Source organism: Podarcis cretensis (genome assembly GCF_951804945.1).
Source record: "Podarcis cretensis genome assembly, chromosome: 4".
NCBI classification, from domain to species: Eukaryota; Metazoa; Chordata; class Lepidosauria; order Squamata; family Lacertidae; genus Podarcis; species Podarcis cretensis.
Window position 1 is genome coordinate 17,305,864 of NC_137173.1, and position 21,338 is coordinate 17,327,201.

Sequence of the window (21,338 nt, forward strand, 5' to 3'; positions counted from 1 at the left end):
AATACGGTACTTTTTATATTCCCTCCTCCCCTAGGGTCAGGGGGCCACATGCCAGAACAAATGTGAATTTTACCTTTGTACTGTAGGCTCCTTTCTACATATTCCCTCCCTATTCTCCATCCAGGCAGGCAAGCATATCAAGAGTTCAAGGACACACTCCAGCCAGCCAGAAACACTCAGGGGAGCGCAAAGAAAGGGCTAGTGAGGTGTACAGTCTAGGAAGAGTCTTAAGGGCCAGACAAAGACCTGCACTTGTCCCTGCCCTAGGCCTTATGTTAAGCTAAAATAAGGTCACATACCTCAACGTCCTTCTGTTCCAAACTAGAGCAGCTTCATGCCATTTGAATTTTCTACCTGAAAGAGCCAGCTGCCAGTTTGCAGCCACAAGAGAGCACATGTCAAGCAAAAGCTGTTAGGATATCCCAACGGTGCTTCAGCAGAATCTGCTTCCTGGAGATTCCTCATGCTATTCACCATACGGTTTGCAAATGAGGGCTTCGTCTTACTTCCAGGCAAGAACTGAGAGCCAGCTACACAGCAGTACATTCATTGGTCAAAGTTCCAGGAAATCTCATTTGCAAAGAATGTAACAGCCAGCAACCTACGTACTTAATTTGGACTAGCTGTTATTGTTTGTTCAGAATGGCTGTTTATCATTCACTCTTTTCAGAGCAGTTGAACATCTTGCCAATCATCATTAACAATTCTTTACCATAGCTTCTACTATGAAAAGTATGATCACTTTGACACAGATAGTGCCTTTAAAGTTCAGTCTCTTCCAAAGAGATGGAATGGAACATATTTGCATAATTCCTTTTATACAGTGAAGCAGGTTAGGCAAGCAGCAACGAATAATTAAAACATCATCAAGCTGAAATATATCTTCACTAGCCATGTTTATGTTTCAGGCATAATAGTTTCTTACCAATTTGGGTGACAGGTGTTCATTATCTGGATTCCTTTAAAAAAGAGGGTTTTTAAAAAAAAATCAGCATAGAACTTCATTTATGGGCCAATATATTGCCATGAAAGTTTAACACTTCAAGCATGTAGTACACTCTTCTAGTCAGTGCAAGGTAAAGTTTCATCCGTAGGGAGCCGGTGAGTATACTGTCCTGCTTGGGACAAAATGACTTAATTTTTTCCTCCTCTGAATTCTGTGAACATGGCCTACTAATACTGGAATGGATTTTGTCATTAAAGCAGTGGACAATCTTTCTGTGAATGGCTGTGTTTCTTCAGGACTTGTCACTCATTTGCTGTTAGTGGGCAGAGCCTAAAGTCAGAGCCAAATGGACAAAACCACCTCAGGGGAGCCTGCTGGGGAGGAGGTAGGATACTATTCATGGCTGAACTGATTGCTTGAAGAGGGCCACATGAAAACAGGCCAAGGGCCAAGATTGTCCACCCACAATTTAGCAGAGATGTCAGAGCAAGCTTATTACAGGTCTCATTGTCACCAATGCAATTTGTCTTACAAGGATGGAAGCATAACCTGTGTTTTCTGTAGCCTTGTTGCTTACTTCAGGCACAATGAAGTGCGCCTACATTTTGTATACCCAACAAGGCAGAGCATGTTAAATTGGCAAATACCAACCCCCAGCACCATTTCTTAGCATCACATTTAAATGCAAGACACATTACCTTTAGCACAAAGCTGTTGCTTTGATGCACAGACATCACATCTCAATTGGACCATTTCATGATGGTTCAGGATACAAAACCTTTTCCAGTGTTTTTCCATGCACTAAATGGTACAAAATTATAATGAATCAGAACCTAAGCTTGTACAGTCAACATGAAGTTATGTGATCGTAATCACATTTCTATGGGGATGTTTAGGATAACCAAATCCGTAATGCCCCCCCCCCACAAGACTGCTCCAAAGGCATGCAGATTCCTGCTTTCAGCCATTAGTCCCAGTCAAGTATTTTGACAATGTATTCCAGAAGCAAAAATTTCTTTTGTATGTGCTTATGGGAGAACTTTGAAGAACCACCCAGGGAACAAAGAATAAACTAGAATCAACTAACTGCGCACTTTATAAATCCTTCAAATAACATGTAATTTGTTTCAACAAAAATACCAGGTTTAGCAAGCACAGTAGCTTGAGAACCAACGATGCCATATGCTGAATTATTATTGCACTGCTTTATGAACATGCCATCAGGAACAGACTGCTGGATGCAGATACCATACAGTGCACTTACCAATTTATTCCTCTACCCCCTGATGTATTCCAAACTGGTACACAGCACAATGCAGAACATGAATGGATCTTAACATACCTCTTTTGCAAGCCGGGGGTTTTCTTAATCATCACTGTCTAGAACACTGAAAACAATAATTGGGAATAGTCTTAGAAATGGATTTATTTCAAACTTTCTTACAAATATTCAAAATAGTAACCAAACACTATGTGACAAGAATTACCACCCCACTGTATCCTAATTGCCTGTGGCCTCTTTGAGATAAAGAGCTTTTATGGGATATCAGAAAAACTCTATCCTATGCAAAAAGTACAGTATTCCTGGGACTAACAAGTCATGTTCCTTCCTATTAGTAACACAGCCAATACAGATCAACTGTGGGTTGCAAAAAAGGATTTATTCTTAGCACTTGACTCCATGGTTTTTTGTCTATGAGAGTAGCCAAAACCTGAAGCTGTGCTGGTAAGCAAAGTGCTCACGGTAGAAAAAACATTGCATAAATGTCTAAACTTATTGTTACTCTAGGTCATCACCAATTCAGACAAACATCTCACTTCCTTTTCAAACACACATTTCTCCAAACACAAACCTACGATCAGCCAAACCAGCATCCCACCCCCACTTTTCCAGTTGGGATGAAGCCCAAGTGAAAAAGCAATGTTGGTATTTTATGGTGAAACTGCTTCTGGAACATATTGCGCCACTCTAGATGTTGCTTCCAGTAGCCTTTTCACAAGTTTGCAGTTCATGTCAGCAGCAAGGTCCCATTCCCAGTGTCAAGAAAGCATGTGAATGAACAGACCCACATAAGTCTTTAAAATGTGGACACATTTAACACTGAATGGAGCATAGTAAATATGCTACCAAGGAACACACCAATGGCACAGCCGCCTCCTTCAGCAAATACGGGGCTCACATTTAAAATTTCTTGCCAAGGCATAATTTTTGGATGGTTCTTTAGATGTACCAACCATGGCTGGTGTATTTGTGCCAGTTAAGAAGTTAAGTGTTGTGCTTTCCTATAGCTCTTGCCACTCTTAAGGAAAAGACCAGTGAAGGAAAAAGGATACCTGGTGAAGCAGAACAAATCCAAGGCTAGTTGCAAACTATAGGAACCAGTGTGGATGAAGTCATCTTCCTTGCTGCCATGGACAAATGCTGCTTCCATGTTCTCAGAGCCATTGCTTATCATGGCTATTAGTAGCTTCAGTTGCTGGTAGTGCTGGAGGAACACATGTCAAACATACACAAACACTTAGCTTTGGCTGCATTCTCTTCAACTGCCTCATAAATAGTTCGTTGATTTATCTAGTGCCATCTGCATTGACTAGCAGTGGTTCTTCAGGCTTTCAGACTGAATTTAAGATCTTTGGCATTAGCATTACAGGCATCTTCAAATGCCTTTCGGATGCTGTGTGCTGATTTTATCAAATTTTGTTCAGGCAGCTTTTTCCCCTGAAGTTTTTACTAAAAGCATCTCCCCCGCCCCCCAACACTGCCAGGTGTACATGCACTCCAGTTGTGTGCTTAAGGCAACTCTCATTCTGCACTCAGTTCTGGTCAGTGTGTTAGGTTTTAGTTCATTTCTGAATCACTCAGCAGTTGAACTTAAAAACAGTCATCACATGAACTATTGTGCAGAATCTAGACTCACTTATGAATGCCACTTTATTGATTACTGAGTCAAGTCCTTGGTTAATATACACATGGTTTGAACACCAACATCCAACTGCCCTCTTTCTCCATTTAGACACCCCCCCAAAAAAATCTGGTTCTTCTCTTGAATTGCTGCTGTCCCATCTCCTTAACATCTACACCTTATTGCAGCAAAGTCAAAGTACAGGGAAATGAAATATTCACATGTTCTCCCCCTGCCTAACTTTCCTCCTCCCTCCATTCCCTTGTCTGTTTAAGATTGTATGTTCCCGGGGGCAGGGCTCTGTCATACCTGTTCTTTGTGAAGTGCCACCTACATGTACATGGCAATATAGTAATAAAATAATACTACTAATAAAATACCAGTAATAGTACAATCACACCAAAAATTTAGATCCTACTACCTCATGAGCGCTCATTTCAGGTGATAAAAAGATTGCTGGCACTGATGGTACTACTCCATAACAAGCGACTGTTCTAGATTAAAATGAGGTATATGGAATATGATAAACGCTGCTACACTGTGCAAGTCAAGCAATGTTCAGATATGAGCATGTGCAGCATATAAGCTGTGCATGCTTTGCATATTAAAAGGGGCTGATCAGGTAAGCACTTTGGGGATGGGAAGAGCTTATGAAGATCAGTACCCAGTTATCACATCTTGCTAGATTAGATGCCCAACTCCTGCTTTTAGGAAGGCTGCAGAGTTATGAGCTGAATGTGCACAACAACTGCCACAGGTTCACTTAGACAGCCCCAAGTAAGCAACGCACACTAAGGTAATACAATAGTTTGATTGCCATTTTCAAGTAAGGAGATTTACACAGAAGCTATTTAGCTGTTAAATGGCTCAGGCCACAATCCCATGCACTCTCCTGAAGTCCTACTGGGTTCATAATAAAAAATACCCCAGCACACAAAAGTTCCCTTTAAAAAAGAATGTTTGCTAACACTACAGAGTCCAATAAAGCTGGATTTTGCACCTAGTTAATGGGGCAACATATTTAACAATACACTGATGGAAGCCCCCAGAACTGCAATTTGTCAACTCCCCATGACAGATTCCTTGCCCACCTTTTCAGCAAGGCAGCTTGCAACTGTAAAAGCTATCCGTAACATCTGCAAGAAAAACCCTGTTGGAATCAAGTCAACAAGGGGATGAACAGTAGTGCTGCTGAAATACCTGCCTCAAAAGCATTTGTTAAAGGGTCCCTTAGCTAAAGGAACGTATGACCACAGCTAATAGCCTGTCTAGAAGAACTCCATCACTACCCTCCTACTCTAGTGTAAAGCAGGAAAATCTAACAACTTGTGTGCATGCACTCTCCACCTTATTGCAGCAGCAAGAGCAGAATCCCCAACTTCCAATTGTAATTTATTTGAGCTATGGTTAGTGAGAACAAGCCCAAGTCTGAATCCATGTTATTTTAACATTTTAATTTAAAGGCATCCACTACTGAAGCTTATTTGCTCATTTCCTTCCTTGCTTTCTTTGCTATATTCTGTAAATAGGCCCACTTACTTTGACTTCCTCTTGCGTGTCTTCTTTGGAATTTCACTACTTAGTATGAAACAGCTGTTTTCCTATGGCAAAGAAACAGACAAGGTAAATGTAACACACAAACATGTGAATATAGAGATCAAATCAACCAAATATACAGATGTTTCTCGTTACAAAGCTAATTCCTGACACACGTAATTATAGAACCATACATCCTAGGTGCATGGGGTTTTATTCAGTTGAGTCCTGTTCAGAGCAGGCCTCCTGAAATAAATTTGAGTTAGTTGTGTCCATTAACTTCAATGGGTCTACACTGAGTAGGACTAGTGTGGAGTACCCATCCATGGGTTTTTTTTATTATTATTAAAAAATGGCTACCATTGGAGCATGGCATAACAAAACGGCTGCCACATGCAAGAGCTGAAGAAGACAACCATAAAATGGGGGAGGCACCTACATCACTCACCACAACTTGCTTACAAAAAGCTGCTCTCTGTACCTCTCTGTTCAGAAGACAGGAGGGAATGTCCAGTCCTTGTACCCTATTAAATGCGGGCATGCTTAAAGAGCATGTGCCCATCACAGGAGAGGCCAAGGGGGAAACAAGTCTCAAAACATTTTTAAAGGGGAGACTTTTGAAACACTATACAAAGTATGGGTTCCAGCTCCCACAGATGCTGTTGTCAGCTAAGCTACAGAAATAAGGCAGGTTGGGGAAAGGGTTTAATCACACAGCACCACCAAAGTCAACAATCAGGACGTCCTGATGAGCAGTATTGTTGCTGCTGCAAGAGTGAGTCAAGTACAGCCTTCAAAATGATTGGTCTGAAATCTCATTGAATTGTTCTCAAATTAAGTGGAATGAAAAATGCAGCTTTTGCGTTGTGCAGAACATCGCAACAAGTTAAGGCAGAGGTTTCCAAGTTAAGGCAGAGCTCCCTCCCTTGTAGAGTGTTCCCTCAGCCTCCTCTCCCCTCTCCTTGGGAGTCCTCTGGTCAGCCACTGTCCCACCTATCATAGAATCATAGTTGGGAGAGACCACAAGGGCCATCGAGTCCAACCCCCTGCCAAGCAGGAAACACCATCAGAGCACTCCTGACATATGGTTGTCAAGCCTCTGCTTAAAGACCTCCAAAGAAGGAGACTCCACCACACTCCTTGGCAGCAAATTCCACTGTCGAACAGCTCTTACTGTCAGGAAGTTCTTCCTAATGTTTAGGTGGAATCTTCTTTCTTGTAGTTTGGAGCCATTGCTCCGCGTCCGCTTCTTTGGAGCAGCAGAAAACCTTTCTCCCTCCTCTATGTGAAATCCTTTTATATATTTGAACATGGCTATCATATCACCCCTTAACCTCCTCTTCTCCAGGCTAAACATGCCCAGCTCCCTTAGCCGTTCCTCATAAGGCATCGTTTCCAGGCCTCTGACCATTTTGGTTGCCCTCCTCTGGACACGTTCCAGTTTGTCAGTGTCCTTCTTGAACTGTGGTGCCCAGAACTGGACACAGTACTCCAGGTGAGGTCTGACCAGAGCAGAATACAGTGGCACTATTACTTCCCTGGATCTAGATGCTATACTCCTATTGATGCAGCCCAGAATTGCATTGGCTTTTTTAGCTGCCGCGTCACACTGTTGGCTCATGTCAAGTTTGTGGTCAACCAAGACTCCTAGATCCTTTTCACAGGTACTGCTCTCAAGCCAGGTGTCACCCATCTTGTATTTGTGCCTTGGAGTCCATCATCCAAGTCGTTGATAAAGATGTTGAATAAGACCGGGCCCAAGACAGAACTCTGCCCCAAAGAGAGGTGCCTCCTCACACTGCCCCACAGGGGCCTAGGATTTGTCTGTCCATACCCAACAGCAAGGGCTGGCTGAGCTTCATAGCCCGCTTGATTGCTTACTCCAATGCTCCTTCAGCTCCTGGCATCCAGCACCCCAACCAGCCCCAAAGGCAGCATTCACCTGGGGAGCCTGTAGCCAGGGCTGCTGCAACAAACAGCTATGCAAGCCTTTGGGAGACAGAGACAGGGAGAGGAGGAAAGAGGGAAGCAGGCTAGTGTTGCCTGTGGCACCCCTGACAATAATTCAAGGCATCCCAGGGAGCAGCAGTCCACTGGTTGAAAACCACCGAGTTAAAGCGATTGACTTAAGTCAGCAAAGACTTACCACTATCTTGGCACCTATTTCTTCTTTATCTGCAGAACTCTCAGTTTGGTCATCTCCACTGAAATACAGCAATTGCCCAGTTATTTGTATATGAGAATAGGAGAAACATCGAATAATTCATATAGCTCTTTCTAGCTTTCAAAGTGCTTCCTGTGCATTTCCTAGTTATAATTCTTACAACTCCCCTATACAGAGTGCAAGGTGTCAGTATTATCCCCCCTACAGACTGTTACTGAAACCTTTTCATTTCAGGACTGCATCTTGTAGTAAGTCTGAACTTGGAAGGATTTTATTCCCGTCCACTGAGAAACTCAAGAATTAAGGTGTGTTCCTGTAAAATCTGCAGGAATGCATTCGTTAAATAGGAAGCACATTACAACATTGCAATCCTGATGTTTCTGAAAGTGTGCCACATGTCAGACACATTCCCAAGAGATTTATAGGTTTTTATCTGTTTCTCTCAAAGTTTAATTTCTGGGTGTGTCTATAGGAGTATACTTTCTATGGTATAATATAAGTGCTGTGAACAATCAACTACTGATACAAGCAAGGGTTGAGGAAGATGGCTTAGCATGACATAGATCAGCAGATTCCCATTTTCAACTCTTCCCTTGCATTGAAGTTTCTACTGAGTGCAAAGATGTGACAGAGCTTTAGAAAGCGTAATTATACATACTTTGTCTCCACAATGGGAGAAAGAGGTTCATCTTCATCCATGTATTTGTACTTTCTTGACTCCAGACTTTCGTTTTCTAGATCGTCCACAGCATTCAACTGCATCAAAGATTTTTCCATGAGCTTCTCCAATTTCAGCGTTTCAATGTATCTGAAGTATCCATTTAAAGCTGCTTGCTGGGGGAGAAGAAATTTGCTCTATGAACATAAACCAGGACAAAAGACTCTGAAAGCCCACAAATTTGATTATGCAGTGTACCAATGAGGCTGTCTTTCAACCACAAAGCAGTTTTTCCCAATCAAGTTTGTTAGTCAGGAAGCAAATTATTAACACTATGCAGTACAAAAGACCAGAGCATTATTGTATACAGTTGCTTTCTCTAAATCAGTGTTTCCCCAAGTCCCCAAACTTCATTTTCCAAATAAACGCAAACGCAGGTTACCTAAAAAAAGAAATCTACTGCAAATAGCTAATTCCAGTGATAGAAAAATGCTGCTGACAAAAGTAGATCTAAACATCAATATACTGACAGCAGCGTACTAGGTTCATCCTTCTCATTAGGATTATTTTAAAGGTTGTTCATAATTTTTATTTCATTTCTGTGTATGTGAATGTTACTCTGGTTGATTTTAATAATTTTATAATTTCAAGCTTCAAGGTGTCTTATTTTATAACATCTTTCTTTACTCTGTTACAAGAGGTAAATATACATACATAAAAGAATGCAAATTTGTCACTGAATCTTTCTGTGCGTTCACTTAAAGGTAAATTTCCAGGGGTGCGTGGAATATTTTTCCCCCCGGAAAAGGGCACGGTAGGTCAAATAAGTTTGGGAACCTCTGCTCTAATTTAACTGCTACTTACCTCATACAGACACACCATTCTAAAGGGAATGCGTTTCACTCCGTACAGTCTCTCCACGAAAGGAAAATTAACCACTTTCTCAGTAAGTTTCTTTTTCCGTTTCTTTCCTGGGACTCTTGGCTGCTGTCTCCTCTCACAAGTTTCTTGCTCCTTGCATTTTGCTGTTTTCTTCTTTGCGACTTTCTTCTTCCTAGCACTTGGCCTCCACTTTCTCCTCTTCAGATGCTGCTTCCTTCTGAAGTAGTCAAAGAGGGCTCTGAGGTCAAGTTTAGGTTTAGGCAACTTAGGCTTTAGAGAACCATTCCGTGTTTTATTGCCAGATGGACTCTCAGGAGATTGACCAACAAGACCTGCTGGCAGCATACCTTTCATTTTCTTTGAGGGCTTCAGTGAATGCAAACCAGTTAATCCTGCTGAAACAATGAAAGAAAATGATTACTCTTTGATGGTATTTTAATCCATCTATTTAGACCAGAGCATACCAGTCTAATACAGAAAATCTTTAGCAGTGTGCATTTACAGCAGTGACCCCTCACCTCCAGAGCCCATGGGGTTGTGTTTCCTACAAGTGCTTAGGAAAGGCTGCAGCTTTCATTTTCAAGTGGATTCTTCCTAAACTGTTTTTTGTACAGTTTTACAGTCTACTCCTATTTTTGTCAACTTTACATACTGCTGATCTTTTAATTATTTTATCATTTTACTGACTGTTGCACATCTTGTTACCATCAGTCATACTGCACCCACTGGGCAAAATATTAAATGAGTATATGGGTGCTATGGAGAAAGCCTTCCCAACTAGGAAAGAGTTTATCATGGGGTCTTACTAGAAGAATGTAGATGGAAATGCATTAACAGAAGTAGCAAAGCCATAGTACAGATGAAGGGGGAATTCATTAAAGCTGAAGGACAGTGACTAGGTTTTATCTTTTTCATGTTTTGTGTCTGAAATACAGAAACCATTTAATCAGACGCTAACCTATTTACAATCTGTATCTAGTCTTGGGAAGCATGACCGCTTGTGGTCTTCAGCATTGCTGAACACGAGTTTTTGCCTTCAGCAGTATCAGCTAAATTCTGTTTCTAGTTTGTACTAGGAGTCAGGTACGCACATCAACTATTTGCTAAGTTATTAAGGCAACTTCAGGACTTCAGTCCCTAAAACAAGTGTGGTTGTGTTTTCAAAGAAATCTCACACTATCCATTTGCCCAACACAGGCTTCTTAGCCATTTAAAATGCATTTAATCTAGACTTAGTTATCTTTTGCTACCAATTGATCAAGTTACCACAACCCAAAGGTGCGAAAAAGCCTTAAGTACCCAAGCATCAATTACTGAAAAGGTGTCCCTAGTGATACACATTTAGATGCACATATACCGGTACTTTACTGGTATAATCACAGAGGCTCTTATCAGCATGCTCTGATGAGGTAAAAATGAATATACCCTAAAATCCAGTGGGATTTTCACAAATCTGCATAGCATCCTCCATAAAATGATAGTAAAACATGTTCATTGTCTGCATGTTTGTAATAGATACTTTAATTTCAGTAACATTTTCTTTTTTTTAATGATATTTATTAAGGGTTTCCAATTACAAAAAAAAAAGAAAAGAAAACATCCAATTTTAAAATCTTTTTCCCAATAACATCTTTCCAGGACTTCCCCTCCCCTCCCCCTCTTGTATTCCAATTCTTACAAATAAACAAATAAATTCAACAAGTTCTTATCCCAAATTTAAACTTATTATCATTGACCCAATTTTAAAAATATTTTCCCATCCCCTAAAATCGACTTGTTCCCTTCCGCGAGTTCCCCCCTTTAATATGCAATACAGATTAAAATAGAAAAAGGTAAAAAAATAATTTTACACCCTTTTGATTCCAAATTTCCCTCCCCCTTTCCCGGTTGCGTTCCCAATGTTCCTCAACGTCTGATGTCTTCCTGGAGTTCCCACATCTCTCTAAACCATAGTCCTTTACCAGTCATCTTTAATTTCGAATGTCCAATCTTGGAAGGAATCTGTCTCAAAAAAGGCCCCTTGCTTCCATCCAGATTTTTATATCTAATTTCAGTAACATTTTCACCCCCACCCCACCCCGTTTTCAACCGTTCCCATTTTTTTTCTAAGCTGCCTCAAGTGCACGTCAGGCACTTATATAAGTACACAATAATAATATACTACTTTTTAATCCTCCACGTTTACCAAGGCATTATTGTTAAGAGGGGGGCCAGCTCAATCCAATGCCTTTGATTAAATCAGCCTGGTGCCCAGCGAGGTACCCCCATTATTTTGGCCCTGCTACTGATCTCTCCACCTAGCCCACCTCGCAGGATTGTTGTGAATATAAAATAATAATCATTTATCATTTATACACCGTCAAGCTACTCTACGATCACTACCTTGGGCCCTTTAGGGGAAAAGTCAGGATTTAACAGTAAACACGGATCGCCTCCCAAACCCTTTTTATTTATGTACTAAAGCTATTCGTGAGCATTAACGCGCCCTCGGCTCCCCGGTCTACCAACCAGGACTAGCCAAGGCCCATCTTAACCCTTGAAGGCAACGGAAAAGCAGTCGGGGGGGGGGAACCAGGCCTTTCACCTTTTATAGTTCCCCCTCACCCCACAATATCCTACCCACATCCTACATTAGGCGCCCCTAAACGTTTTCCCAAAGGGCCTATCTCCCCACAGGCCGCCAACTGAGCCGATGCCGAACGATTGCCGCAACCCACCTACACCATTTTGCCGGTTCAACAAGGCCGCGCAACGGCCGCCGGGTCGCTTAAGTACTCTGGACTCCCCCCAGGTCTCGCGAGAGTTCGGTTTCGGCGCCGATGGGAGGAAGGGACGGGATGCACTAGAAGGAGCAGCCTCGCGTCGCCATCTTGAGAGCGTCGACGGGCCCTCCAGCTGCGAGGTGATTGGACGAGGGGCAGGTGACGCTGCCCTAGGAAAGAGGCAGTCAGAGAAAGGAACTTGAGACGGCAGCAGGGAGTTGAAGTTTGCATTCCTGTAAGTTGAAGCAGCCGTGGGGCGGGGTGTGTGTGTGTGTGTGTGTGTGTATGCCAAGAATTGTTTGCACGGGTTGGGGGGATGCATGCTGAAATGCAATGCATGTTTTGCTCAGAAGTAAGCTCATTGAGACTCCCTGAGGAATTGGGCGTGGGTTTGTAAGGCGAGGCGCTTTGCTAACTATTGTTAGCATTGCTAATTTTTAAACGTCTTGCCCACCCGAGGTGCCTAGAGCGAGTTGCAGCCATGCAACATGGAACTGGGCTTAAGCAATTTGTTAATTGTTAATTTGGATCAGATGTCCCTTAGGATCTCTTCCAACTCTACAACGTTGTGGTTAACGTTGAAATCCCATTCTCCCTTACCTGAGAGCAAACTGTTGAAAACAACGAGGCTTACTTCTGTGTAGACCTATAATAATAATGATATAAAAATTTATTATTTATACCCCGCCCATCTGGCTGGGTTTCCCCAGCCCCTCTGGGGGCTTCCAACACAATATTAAAATACAGTAATGCATCAAACATTAAAGGTTTGCACTGAACTCAGAGGGACCAGGAGTTCTGAGTAGGCCTTAAGGTTGCACTGCCTTGTTAATGGATACAGATAGGTAGTCGTGTTGGTCTGCCATAGTCAAAACAAAATAAAAAAATTCCTTCCAGTAGCACCTTAAAGACCAACTAAGTTAGTTCTTGGTATGAGCTTTCGTGTGCATGCACACTTCTTCAGGTATCTGAAGAAGTGTGCATGCACACGAAAGCTCATACCAAGAAGTAACTAAGTTGGTCTTTAAGGTGCTACTGGAAGGAATTTTTTTATTTTGTTTTGTTAATGGATAACTGCAACCTTCGTCCCAGAAACACACTAAGGAAAACACATAAGGCAGTTGTTGGGTGTGTGACAGGGGCATCCAGGTGAGGATGCTGTCCCCTCCATCCCATGAACCACAACCCCTAGATTACATTAAAAGGTAAAGGTACCCCTGCCCGTACGGGCCAGTCTTGACAGACTCTGGGGTTGTGCGCCCATCTCACTTAAGAGGCCAGGGGCCAGCGCTGTCCGGAGACACTTCCGGGTCACGTGGCCAGCGTGACATCGCTGCTCTGGCGAGCCAGAGCTGCACACGGAAACGCCGTTTACCTTCCCGCTGGTAAGCGGTCCCTATTTATCTACTTGCACCCAGAGGTGCTTTCGAACTGCTAGGTTGGCAGGCGCTGGGACCGAGCAGCGGGAGCGCACCCCGCCGCAGGGATTCGAACCGCCGACCTTTCGATCGGCAAGCCCTAGGCGCTGAGGCTTTAACCCACAGCGCCACCTGCGTCCCATTACATTATCTATGCTAATTTGTAGAATCTGCAACAAGACAAAATGTCCAGGTGCTATTCTCCTCATTTTTGTGTGTCAGAAATTAGCCTACTGCCCCTATCTTTTCAGTGTGAGGCTAAGGCTGCAATCCTAATCCCATTTAACGGGAAGTAAATCCCATTGAATTTAATAGAATATGCGTCCGAGCAAAGCTGCAAATGGGAGAACATGACAGTGGTTTGTATAAATTAGTGGCTGGAAGAAAATGGTAATTTAGGTGCTAAATGCAAACCCAGCAATGTGTTGTTCTTTTATTTGGTGTATGATTAATGGAGCAGTGTCAGGCTGCTGAGTTTCGTAACCCTCTTAGTCAGAGAGAATGGAAAGGGAACAAGATTTCAGAGAGCAGCTGGGAAAAATAGACATGTTGAAAGCTAGGGAAATGTGCAGCCTTGAAAACGGACTGTTTGCACAGCCAGGTTTCTAGTTACTCAGGATGCAGCCTCACATAACATGAGCGTTGCCTGTATCCCAAATAGTAACTGAAAAGGTATATTGTAAAAAGCCTGTGCAAACACTCACAGCTTGTATTTAATCACTAAACTTATGTGTTCATTAACAGACCTTGTAAGCTGTTCTGGGGTGTACTCTGATCTCTCCGCAGCTTAGCTGTTGAATTTGCTTCATGAAATAAGAAAAAGATGGCCAATGTTGAGATGTTTGCTTTTCATGTACCTAGCCTGGAAGAACTTGTTGGAGGTGAGTAGATATGACTCTTTGATGTTACAGAAATGTTGTGACGTACAAAATGGGAGGGGAAACTTCTGGAGTCTCCAGTGGAAGCGAGTTCCATAGTTTAACAATGAGCTGCATGAAGTAGTAGTTTCTTTTCTCTGTTCTGCCTCTTCCAACATGCAGTTTCTTGGGATGTCCAAGAGTTCTAGGGAGGGAGAAAAACCTTTCTCTCTCCACTAGTCCCATATCTATGCCTAATGAGAAGAGGCAACAAATAACTAAGCTCTTTCTTGCACTACTATTGCACCACCCAGAAGGTGTTTGAATGTTGGGTGCACATTTTAATGCGATATCCTTGCCTTACTAAGTTGGTGCTTTTTGTTTCGTTTCATTGCAGAAAGCTTGTCCTAAGTATTTCTAAAGACAACAGTAATAATGCACTCTTTACCTTCTTCTAGTTTTGCAAAATGGACTTAAAGAAAACTTTGCAGATGTTCAGGTTTCTGTAGTGGACTGCCCTGATCTGACTAAAGAACCCTTCACATTTCCTGTTAAAGGTAATTAGTGAAATCTATGAAATACCTATTTCACAGAGGACTTCTGTTCAAGGTGCCAGCCAGCCACGTTCTTTTCCAGGATACTCCATTGCGTTCCTCCTCTTCCCCTGCTCCCACTTTTGTCTCCTTAAAGGTAAAGGTAAGGTAAAGGTACCCCTGCCCGTACGGGCCAGTCGTGTCCGACTCTAGGGTTGTGCGCCCATCTGACTTAAGAGGCCGGGGGCTAGCGCTGTCCGGAGACACTTCCGGGTCACGTGGCCAGCATGATGAAGCTGCTCTGGCGAGCCAGCACCAGCGTAGCACACGGAAACGCTGTTTACCTTCCCGCTATAAAGCGGTACCTATTTATCTACTTGCACTTAAGTGTGCTTTCGAACTGCTAGGTGGGCAGGAGCTGGGACCGAAAGACGGGAGCTCACCCCGCCGCGGGGATTCGAACCGCCGACCATACGATCGGCAAGTCCTAGGCAGTGAGGTTTTACCCACAGCGCCACCAGTGTCCGTTTGTCTCCTTACGCTCCTCAAAAAGTTAATCCTCATTGTGTTGAGCATACCTAGTCCCCATCTTGGGTGTGGACAGGATTTATGTTGTGGGGATGGAACTTCAGTTAAGTATTTTTATTGTTTTACGTGATCTAGGGAGGGCAGCTGCCCCCCCAGCTATGTCCATGGTCCCCACTGGGATGTTTTTGAGTGTTTCCACTTTTATTGGGGGGGGGTGTTTCTTTTTTAAAAAGAAATCACTTCCAAAACCCTCCAGGATTCCTCTGAGTCTGCTGATACTTCCAGGGATAGGGAATCTCAACGCCACCCAAAAAAATAAAAAAATTACTGGTCTACAACTCCCTTAATTCCTGACATTGGGTGTTCATGCTAGGGCTGATAGGAGTTGTAGTGTAACAACACCTTGAAGACCACAAGCTCCCCACTGATCTACTTAATGACACTCACATCCTGAAATGGGGGCGGTGGGGATGTTGATATAACATAGGCAGGTCCAATGCTGCAAACATGTCATAAGTTTGAGATTCCTTTGTTATCATTGTCTCAAAGTTGGGAGAAGATGGAGCTCTTAATGGCTGTGCTTGAGGAAGAAAGCCTCTGCATTTTATACTAGTGATCTGTTTTCTCTACTAAACTACGTCCAGCAGTTGCCGGCCAAATAATAATAAAAATAAATTTTATTTGTATCCCGCCCTCCCCGGCCAAAGCCGGGCTCAGAGCAGCTATCATCATATAAATAAGTCAATCTGTGTAATACAGTATACAATACGCAAATAAAATAACATTCAACATTCATTAAAATAATATAGAATAATATTAAATTATTATTATTATTGTTATTATTATTATTATTATTTATACCCTGCCCTCCCCAGCCAAGGCCGGGCTCAGGGCGGCTAACAAGCAATAATAAAAACAAGTTGAATGAATACAACTTAAAAACAAGATTAAAATACAACAATTAAAATACTGAAACATTAAAATATTAAAATGCAGCCTCATCACAGGAGGAGAAAGGAAAAAGGAAAAAGAAAGAGGGGGAGGGAATCAAATTGGCTCCAAGCCAAAGGCCAGGCAGAACAACTTTGTCTTACAGGCCCTGCAGAAAGAAGTCAGATCCTGCAGGGCCCTGGTCTCATGAGACAGAGCGTTCCACCAGGCCGGAGCCAGTGTTGAAAAGGCCCTGGCTCTGGTTGAAGCTAATCTAACTTCCTTAGGGCCCGGGACCAGTATTAAATATCAGCATTTCAAAATTAAACAGAAATCCACTCTTAACAGTTACAATAAGTAATTTCTAAACTCCAGTCAATAAAACACAGCAAACCACAGTGCACAACTTAATACAGTACAAACTGAGAAGCAGAGACTGGAGGGTGGGACAAGGCAGATGGAAAGAGGCCTTGCCTGATGGAGTCTCTCCCTGAAAAGCAGAACATAGAGGCAGCAGCCTCCCCTATTATTTGCCCACCACTGGCTAGCGCAGATCCATAATGGCGCTAAATTGCTGATAGGGAGCATATTGTCCCCAAGATGTTCTTGGACTCCCCACCATTGGCCCTAGCTTTCTGAAGAAACTAAACTCTTTTGGTCGCCTTACAGGTATTTGCGGCAAGCCTAGAATCGCCGACGTGGGCGGCGTTCCATTCCTTTTGCCTCTTGTACAAAAAGAGAAGGTGAGTTGATACTACTCGTGGCCACAGAACAGATCTGCCTGCAAACATGGGATTGTATCTAATGCGAGTTGTACTCAAGATGTGTAGAAACTGATGGATAATGACTAACTTAGGTCCATTAATTTCAGTGCATGGCATCCCAACAAAGCAGACTTCAGCTGTGTAATGGAACTTCCCCTCTCGCTATGTGCTCCCCATGACCCCAGATCTGTTCTGGGGGTTCCCCTGAACTCTCCAAAAGCAGGGGTCGGCAAGGTTTACCTTGTCTGGGCCAGTTCACTCGCATGGAGATCGCTCCATGGGCTGGATCGCGTCTGCGCAGACGCAATTTCTGGCGTCGGCGTCTGTGCAGATGCGATTTTCGGCGCCACGGAAGCGAGTTCCTGCTCTGCGCTGTGCCGGTTTAGCACAGCGCGCAGGGACTCATGGAGCAGACGGCTTGGTTTGGGGGCGGCTCGGGGGCCGTTTAAATGACCCCCATGGGCCCCTTGTTGCCAACCTCTGCTCCAGAGCATATTTGGGGAGTGGGAAGGAGCATGGAGAGAGGAGGTGGGGAGGGCAAGTTCCATTGGGCAAGGAGAGATGCTTGTGCTGGTGGATTTACTTTGTTAGATGTTACTTTGTTAGATATGTCCAAGTGGGCTTACTCTTGAGTGGGACTTAGCTCTCCCAATGAGCTTATGGCCCTTCTGTTATGCGCCTTCAAAGCATGTCCCGGGCATAGCATGAAGATTACCCAACAGAGAACAGCAATTCTAGTGAAAAACCCAACACGCCTTTCTTGTTTAGGTTTATGACCTGAACACAATTGCAAAGGAAATGCAGCTACCGGGAGCTTTCTTTCTCGGAGCCGGAGCGGCTTCGTCCCGAGTTGTCGGAGGCAACGCTGAGGTAGGTAAATATTAGCTCTTAACATGTATGCCAGACTCGATCAAGAGAGCCAGTGTAATGATTGAGAGAGCTCATCTGGAGAGGTCTGGGTTCAAGCTCCTGCTCAGGTGACCTTGGGTCAAGGCCAGGCTGCATGTGACGTTAAAAATGTGCCTGCCTTTATTTCTTTAAACGAGCCGTATGTTGGCTGCTTAATAAAGGATAAACACATCTCTAAGCAACCTATGTGAAATTGTTTAAAATACCTGTTTAAAATGCCTTTTAAACTGCTGAGAGACTCCTGCGGTAAAGCGGTACATAAATTGTTTAAATAAATAAAACCAACAAGCTTTAAAAGCAAATAGGCACAATTAAAGATCAAAATAGAGTAGGGTTGTCATATTTTTCAGATTTGAGCAAAGTTGACGTTTTTGAGCTATTTTTAAGGGAAATCAGCTAAAACAACACTGCTGACATGGTCTGACATGAGTCTGGATTTTCCCTGAATAATTTTGCTGATTTCCACCCAGACACTACTTCCAACTGCAGTATTCCGTGTATGTCCAGGAAATTCCAGGCATATGGCAATCCTAAAATAGAGGGCACAAGGTAAGCTCCCAAGGGTCTTATCCCTTTGGGACTTGAGCCATGTAAGTTGGTACAGTATTTAAACTTAGAATGCTCATAATCCAGTGTTTAAACTCTAAATCATCTCGGTACATAGAGCTTCTTTCAGAAGAAAGGTTCCTTTCATTAACCGGACTCAAATCCTGGTTGCACCCTACTTAATTTCAGCGGAACCTACACTGAAATCCCTATACCTACTTATCAGCAGGTCAGCCCCACCCACCCTGAACTTTACATGAATTATTTCTGATTAGACACATATAGGACTGCACGGTTCAGGACCTCCGCCTTCCTCTGAATAGTACATTCTATATTTAAAGAGACCTTAACCTGGAGTGTCAGTGGTGGTTCTTTTTATTGACCGCAATGCCCAGTAAACAGAGCAAATGCATTCAGGAAAGTTAATTTTCTCTCTCTCTCTCTCTCTCTCTCTCTCTCTCTCTCTCTAGCTTATCCCTATCGTTCAAGCTAAAAACGAGAAAAAGCCAGCTGTCAATCGGAGTTACTTGGCCAAGATTAATCCGGAGGATGGTGGGTGCTTGCTGGAACAGTACAGCTCCAAATATAAGGATTGTGAATTTGGGCTGCTGGCCAACTTGTACGCCAGTGAAGGCCTTCCTGGCAAGGTATATGGTCTCATTGACTTTAACGCATAGAGTCTTTGCATGTAGCTGAAGGTGGAGAGGACTTGCTGGTTGTCCCAGATCCAGTCCTCAACATCTCCAAGTACAGCTAGGAAAGACCCTACCTGGAACCCTGGAGAAGCCTGGTTTGTGGTGAATAGCCTCCATCATAAATTCATTTGAGCTGTGTTAAGGGAAACTGTTCTCTCTAAGGTTTCAGGCGAATGATAGCACTGCTCTGACCGAATTTCTGTGGGGAAGGCAGTGACAGTATTTACTGTTTAGGAAAGAAGCTTTATGTAGCTACGAAGCCTTCTTACAATATTACTGAGAGCTATGCTCTATATTAAAATATGCTGTGTTGCTTTTTTTCAAAACAGGAATTGAAAGTTGCATAATCAACATTTTCGTGCCGACTAGTGCCCATAATATAAACACAGCTTCTCTCCTTTTTATTAAGGTCATTGAAGTGAAAGCAAATCGAAGAACTGGGGAGCAGAATTTCATCTCCTGCATGAGGAAAGCCTTAGAAAAATATTACGGTGACAAGCCAGTTGGCATGGGAGGTACATTCGTTATCCAGAAAGGAAAAGCAAAAATTCATATTATGGTAAGTAATAAATAAGTAATGGTTCTCTTCCCTTGTTCTTTGAGAGTATACAGCAGCGGTACAACTGCCATGATAAACAAGGTCTAGGTTTCTGCATAGGAGGGGAAAATGCATGTAGAAAATATTCTGAATTGCAAACTTGTGTTTGCTGTATCAGTTTGAACTTACAGCCGCTTGGTGAGTGTCCCAGGTGCCCAAACCAACCGCAGTTAAGGAAGGGTGCTGGAATTGCTTGTTGAATCAAGGTTTGAAAGCCAACAACAAACAATGGCTTCGGACTGTGGTTTGTTGGCAATAAACAAACCATAGTTACTATTCAGGATGGCCCTGTGTCCTACTTTATAGCCCCCTATTTTCAAAGAGCTGTAAGAAGATAGTCCTCTTTTTAAAATTGTCCTCTGTTTGAAGGACTGGCCAGTTTAAGTCTGGTTTAAAGTTTAAAAAAACCCCTGCAAGGAGTGGCTGGGGAAACCCAGACAGATGGGTGGGGTATAATAAATTATTATTAGTAGCAGTATTATTAAGAGAGAGACCAGGGGTCTTGAAGTGCCTCATCAACGCTTTGCATCTAGAAAAAGAGGTACGCCAGCTGGGCCCAGTCTTGCCCACTATGGTGAGATGTAGGATATTTTTCTGATGGACATTACCAGGCTGACCTTTGCTCCAACATTCCCAACTTTTCTTTTCCTCAAATATACAGTGGTACCTTGGGGTTAAGAACTTAATTCATTCTGGAGGTCCGTTCTTAACCTGAAACTGTTCTTAACCTGAGGTAGTATTTCTGGGTTAGCAGAGTCTGTAACCTGAAGTGTCTGTAACCTGAAACATCTGTAACCTGAGGTACCACTGCAGTTGTGTTTTTCCTACAGCCCTCAGAATTTTCTGCCTGTCCTTTGAAAACGGACGAGGACGTGAACAATTGGCTCAAGTTTTATGAAATGAAGGCTCCACTAATTTGCCAACCCGTTTTGGTTTCCCATGATCCAGTAAGTCACTTTGTTGGCATACGGCATGGGTTCTCTTGGGTGTGTCCTGCGGGGGACGGGGGGGACGGGGACAAGAAATGTTGGCTTGTCTAACCACGCAGACATTACTGGTGGTCACAGCCAACCCCAGTGGGGAGCATTCCAGCATACTGCTTTCTGTCTGCAATCTGAATTGTTACAGCACAGCAATTGGGCAGTGGTTCGCCTTGTTTTCTGATTCTCTTTTCATCATTATAAGGAAGCATATAACGGAGGGCTGGGCCTGCGGCATGGCTTAGTCCCTGAGCTTGATTTTCCTTCTTCCTGTATTCCCCAGGGCTTTGATTTGCGCCTCGAGCACACGCACTGCTTCAGCCACCATGGCGAGGGAGGCCACTACCACCAGGACACGACCCCAGAGACCGTCGAGTACCTGGGCTATTTTCAACCCGCCGAGTTTCTCTTCCGAATTGACAAGCCCAAAGAGACGCACATGGTTGGCCGGGATTAAAGTGAGATGAGTTCAGGTTGCAGCGGGAAGCCAGCTCGGCCGAGGAACAGGAAGCCTGGCGAATTGGTAGAAATTTGCCTTTAACCGGAATGAAATGTCGGTCACAAGATGGACTCCAATAACCATAGGAAGATAGCACTTATTTTGCTTGTTCTCGAGGGGGAATGGCATGTAATTAATGGGTGATGGGAAATACAGCTGAATTTAATCTGATGACAAGGAACACCTGAGTCAATTACTTATATACAGTGGTACCTCGGGTTACATACGCT

General features: G+C 43.3%; 2 protein-coding genes across 3 annotated transcripts; one reads left to right on the top strand and one right to left on the bottom strand.

Annotated features, from left to right (window-relative positions):
• Positions 1–11,933, bottom strand: TAF1D (TATA-box binding protein associated factor, RNA polymerase I subunit D). 2 transcript variants are annotated; one of them, XM_079974171.1, is made up of 10 exons: positions 11,807–11,930; positions 9,072–9,481; positions 8,208–8,383; positions 7,532–7,589; positions 5,389–5,450; positions 3,281–3,432; positions 2,289–2,334; positions 1,645–1,747; positions 926–959; positions 1–367 (listed from the first exon to the last, which is right to left on the bottom strand). In XM_079974171.1, the coding sequence occupies exons 2-6, from the start codon at positions 9,441–9,443 to the stop codon at positions 3,417–3,419; spliced, it is 684 nt and encodes a 227-aa protein (XP_079830297.1). In that variant the 5' UTR covers positions 9,444–9,481; positions 11,807–11,930; the 3' UTR covers positions 1–367; positions 926–959; positions 1,645–1,747; positions 2,289–2,334; positions 3,281–3,416. The 2 variants fall into 2 exon arrangements, with proteins under 2 accessions (XP_079830297.1, XP_079830296.1); XM_079974170.1 differs by lacking the exons at positions 1–367; positions 926–959; positions 1,645–1,747; positions 2,289–2,334; positions 3,281–3,432 and adding an exon at positions 4,071–4,179 and having other exon boundaries at positions 11,807–11,933.
• Positions 11,934–11,974: 41 nt separating this feature from the next.
• Positions 11,975–21,279, top strand: LOC307214975 (ester hydrolase C11orf54 homolog). Its single transcript, XM_079974092.1, has 9 exons — positions 11,975–12,086; positions 14,056–14,150; positions 14,585–14,683; positions 16,787–16,860; positions 17,650–17,751; positions 18,807–18,983; positions 19,441–19,590; positions 20,460–20,576; positions 20,893–21,279. The coding sequence occupies exons 2-9, from the start codon at positions 14,093–14,095 to the stop codon at positions 21,064–21,066; spliced, it is 951 nt and encodes a 316-aa protein (XP_079830218.1). The 5' UTR covers positions 11,975–12,086; positions 14,056–14,092; the 3' UTR covers positions 21,067–21,279.
• Positions 21,280–21,338: the final 59 nt, after the last annotated feature.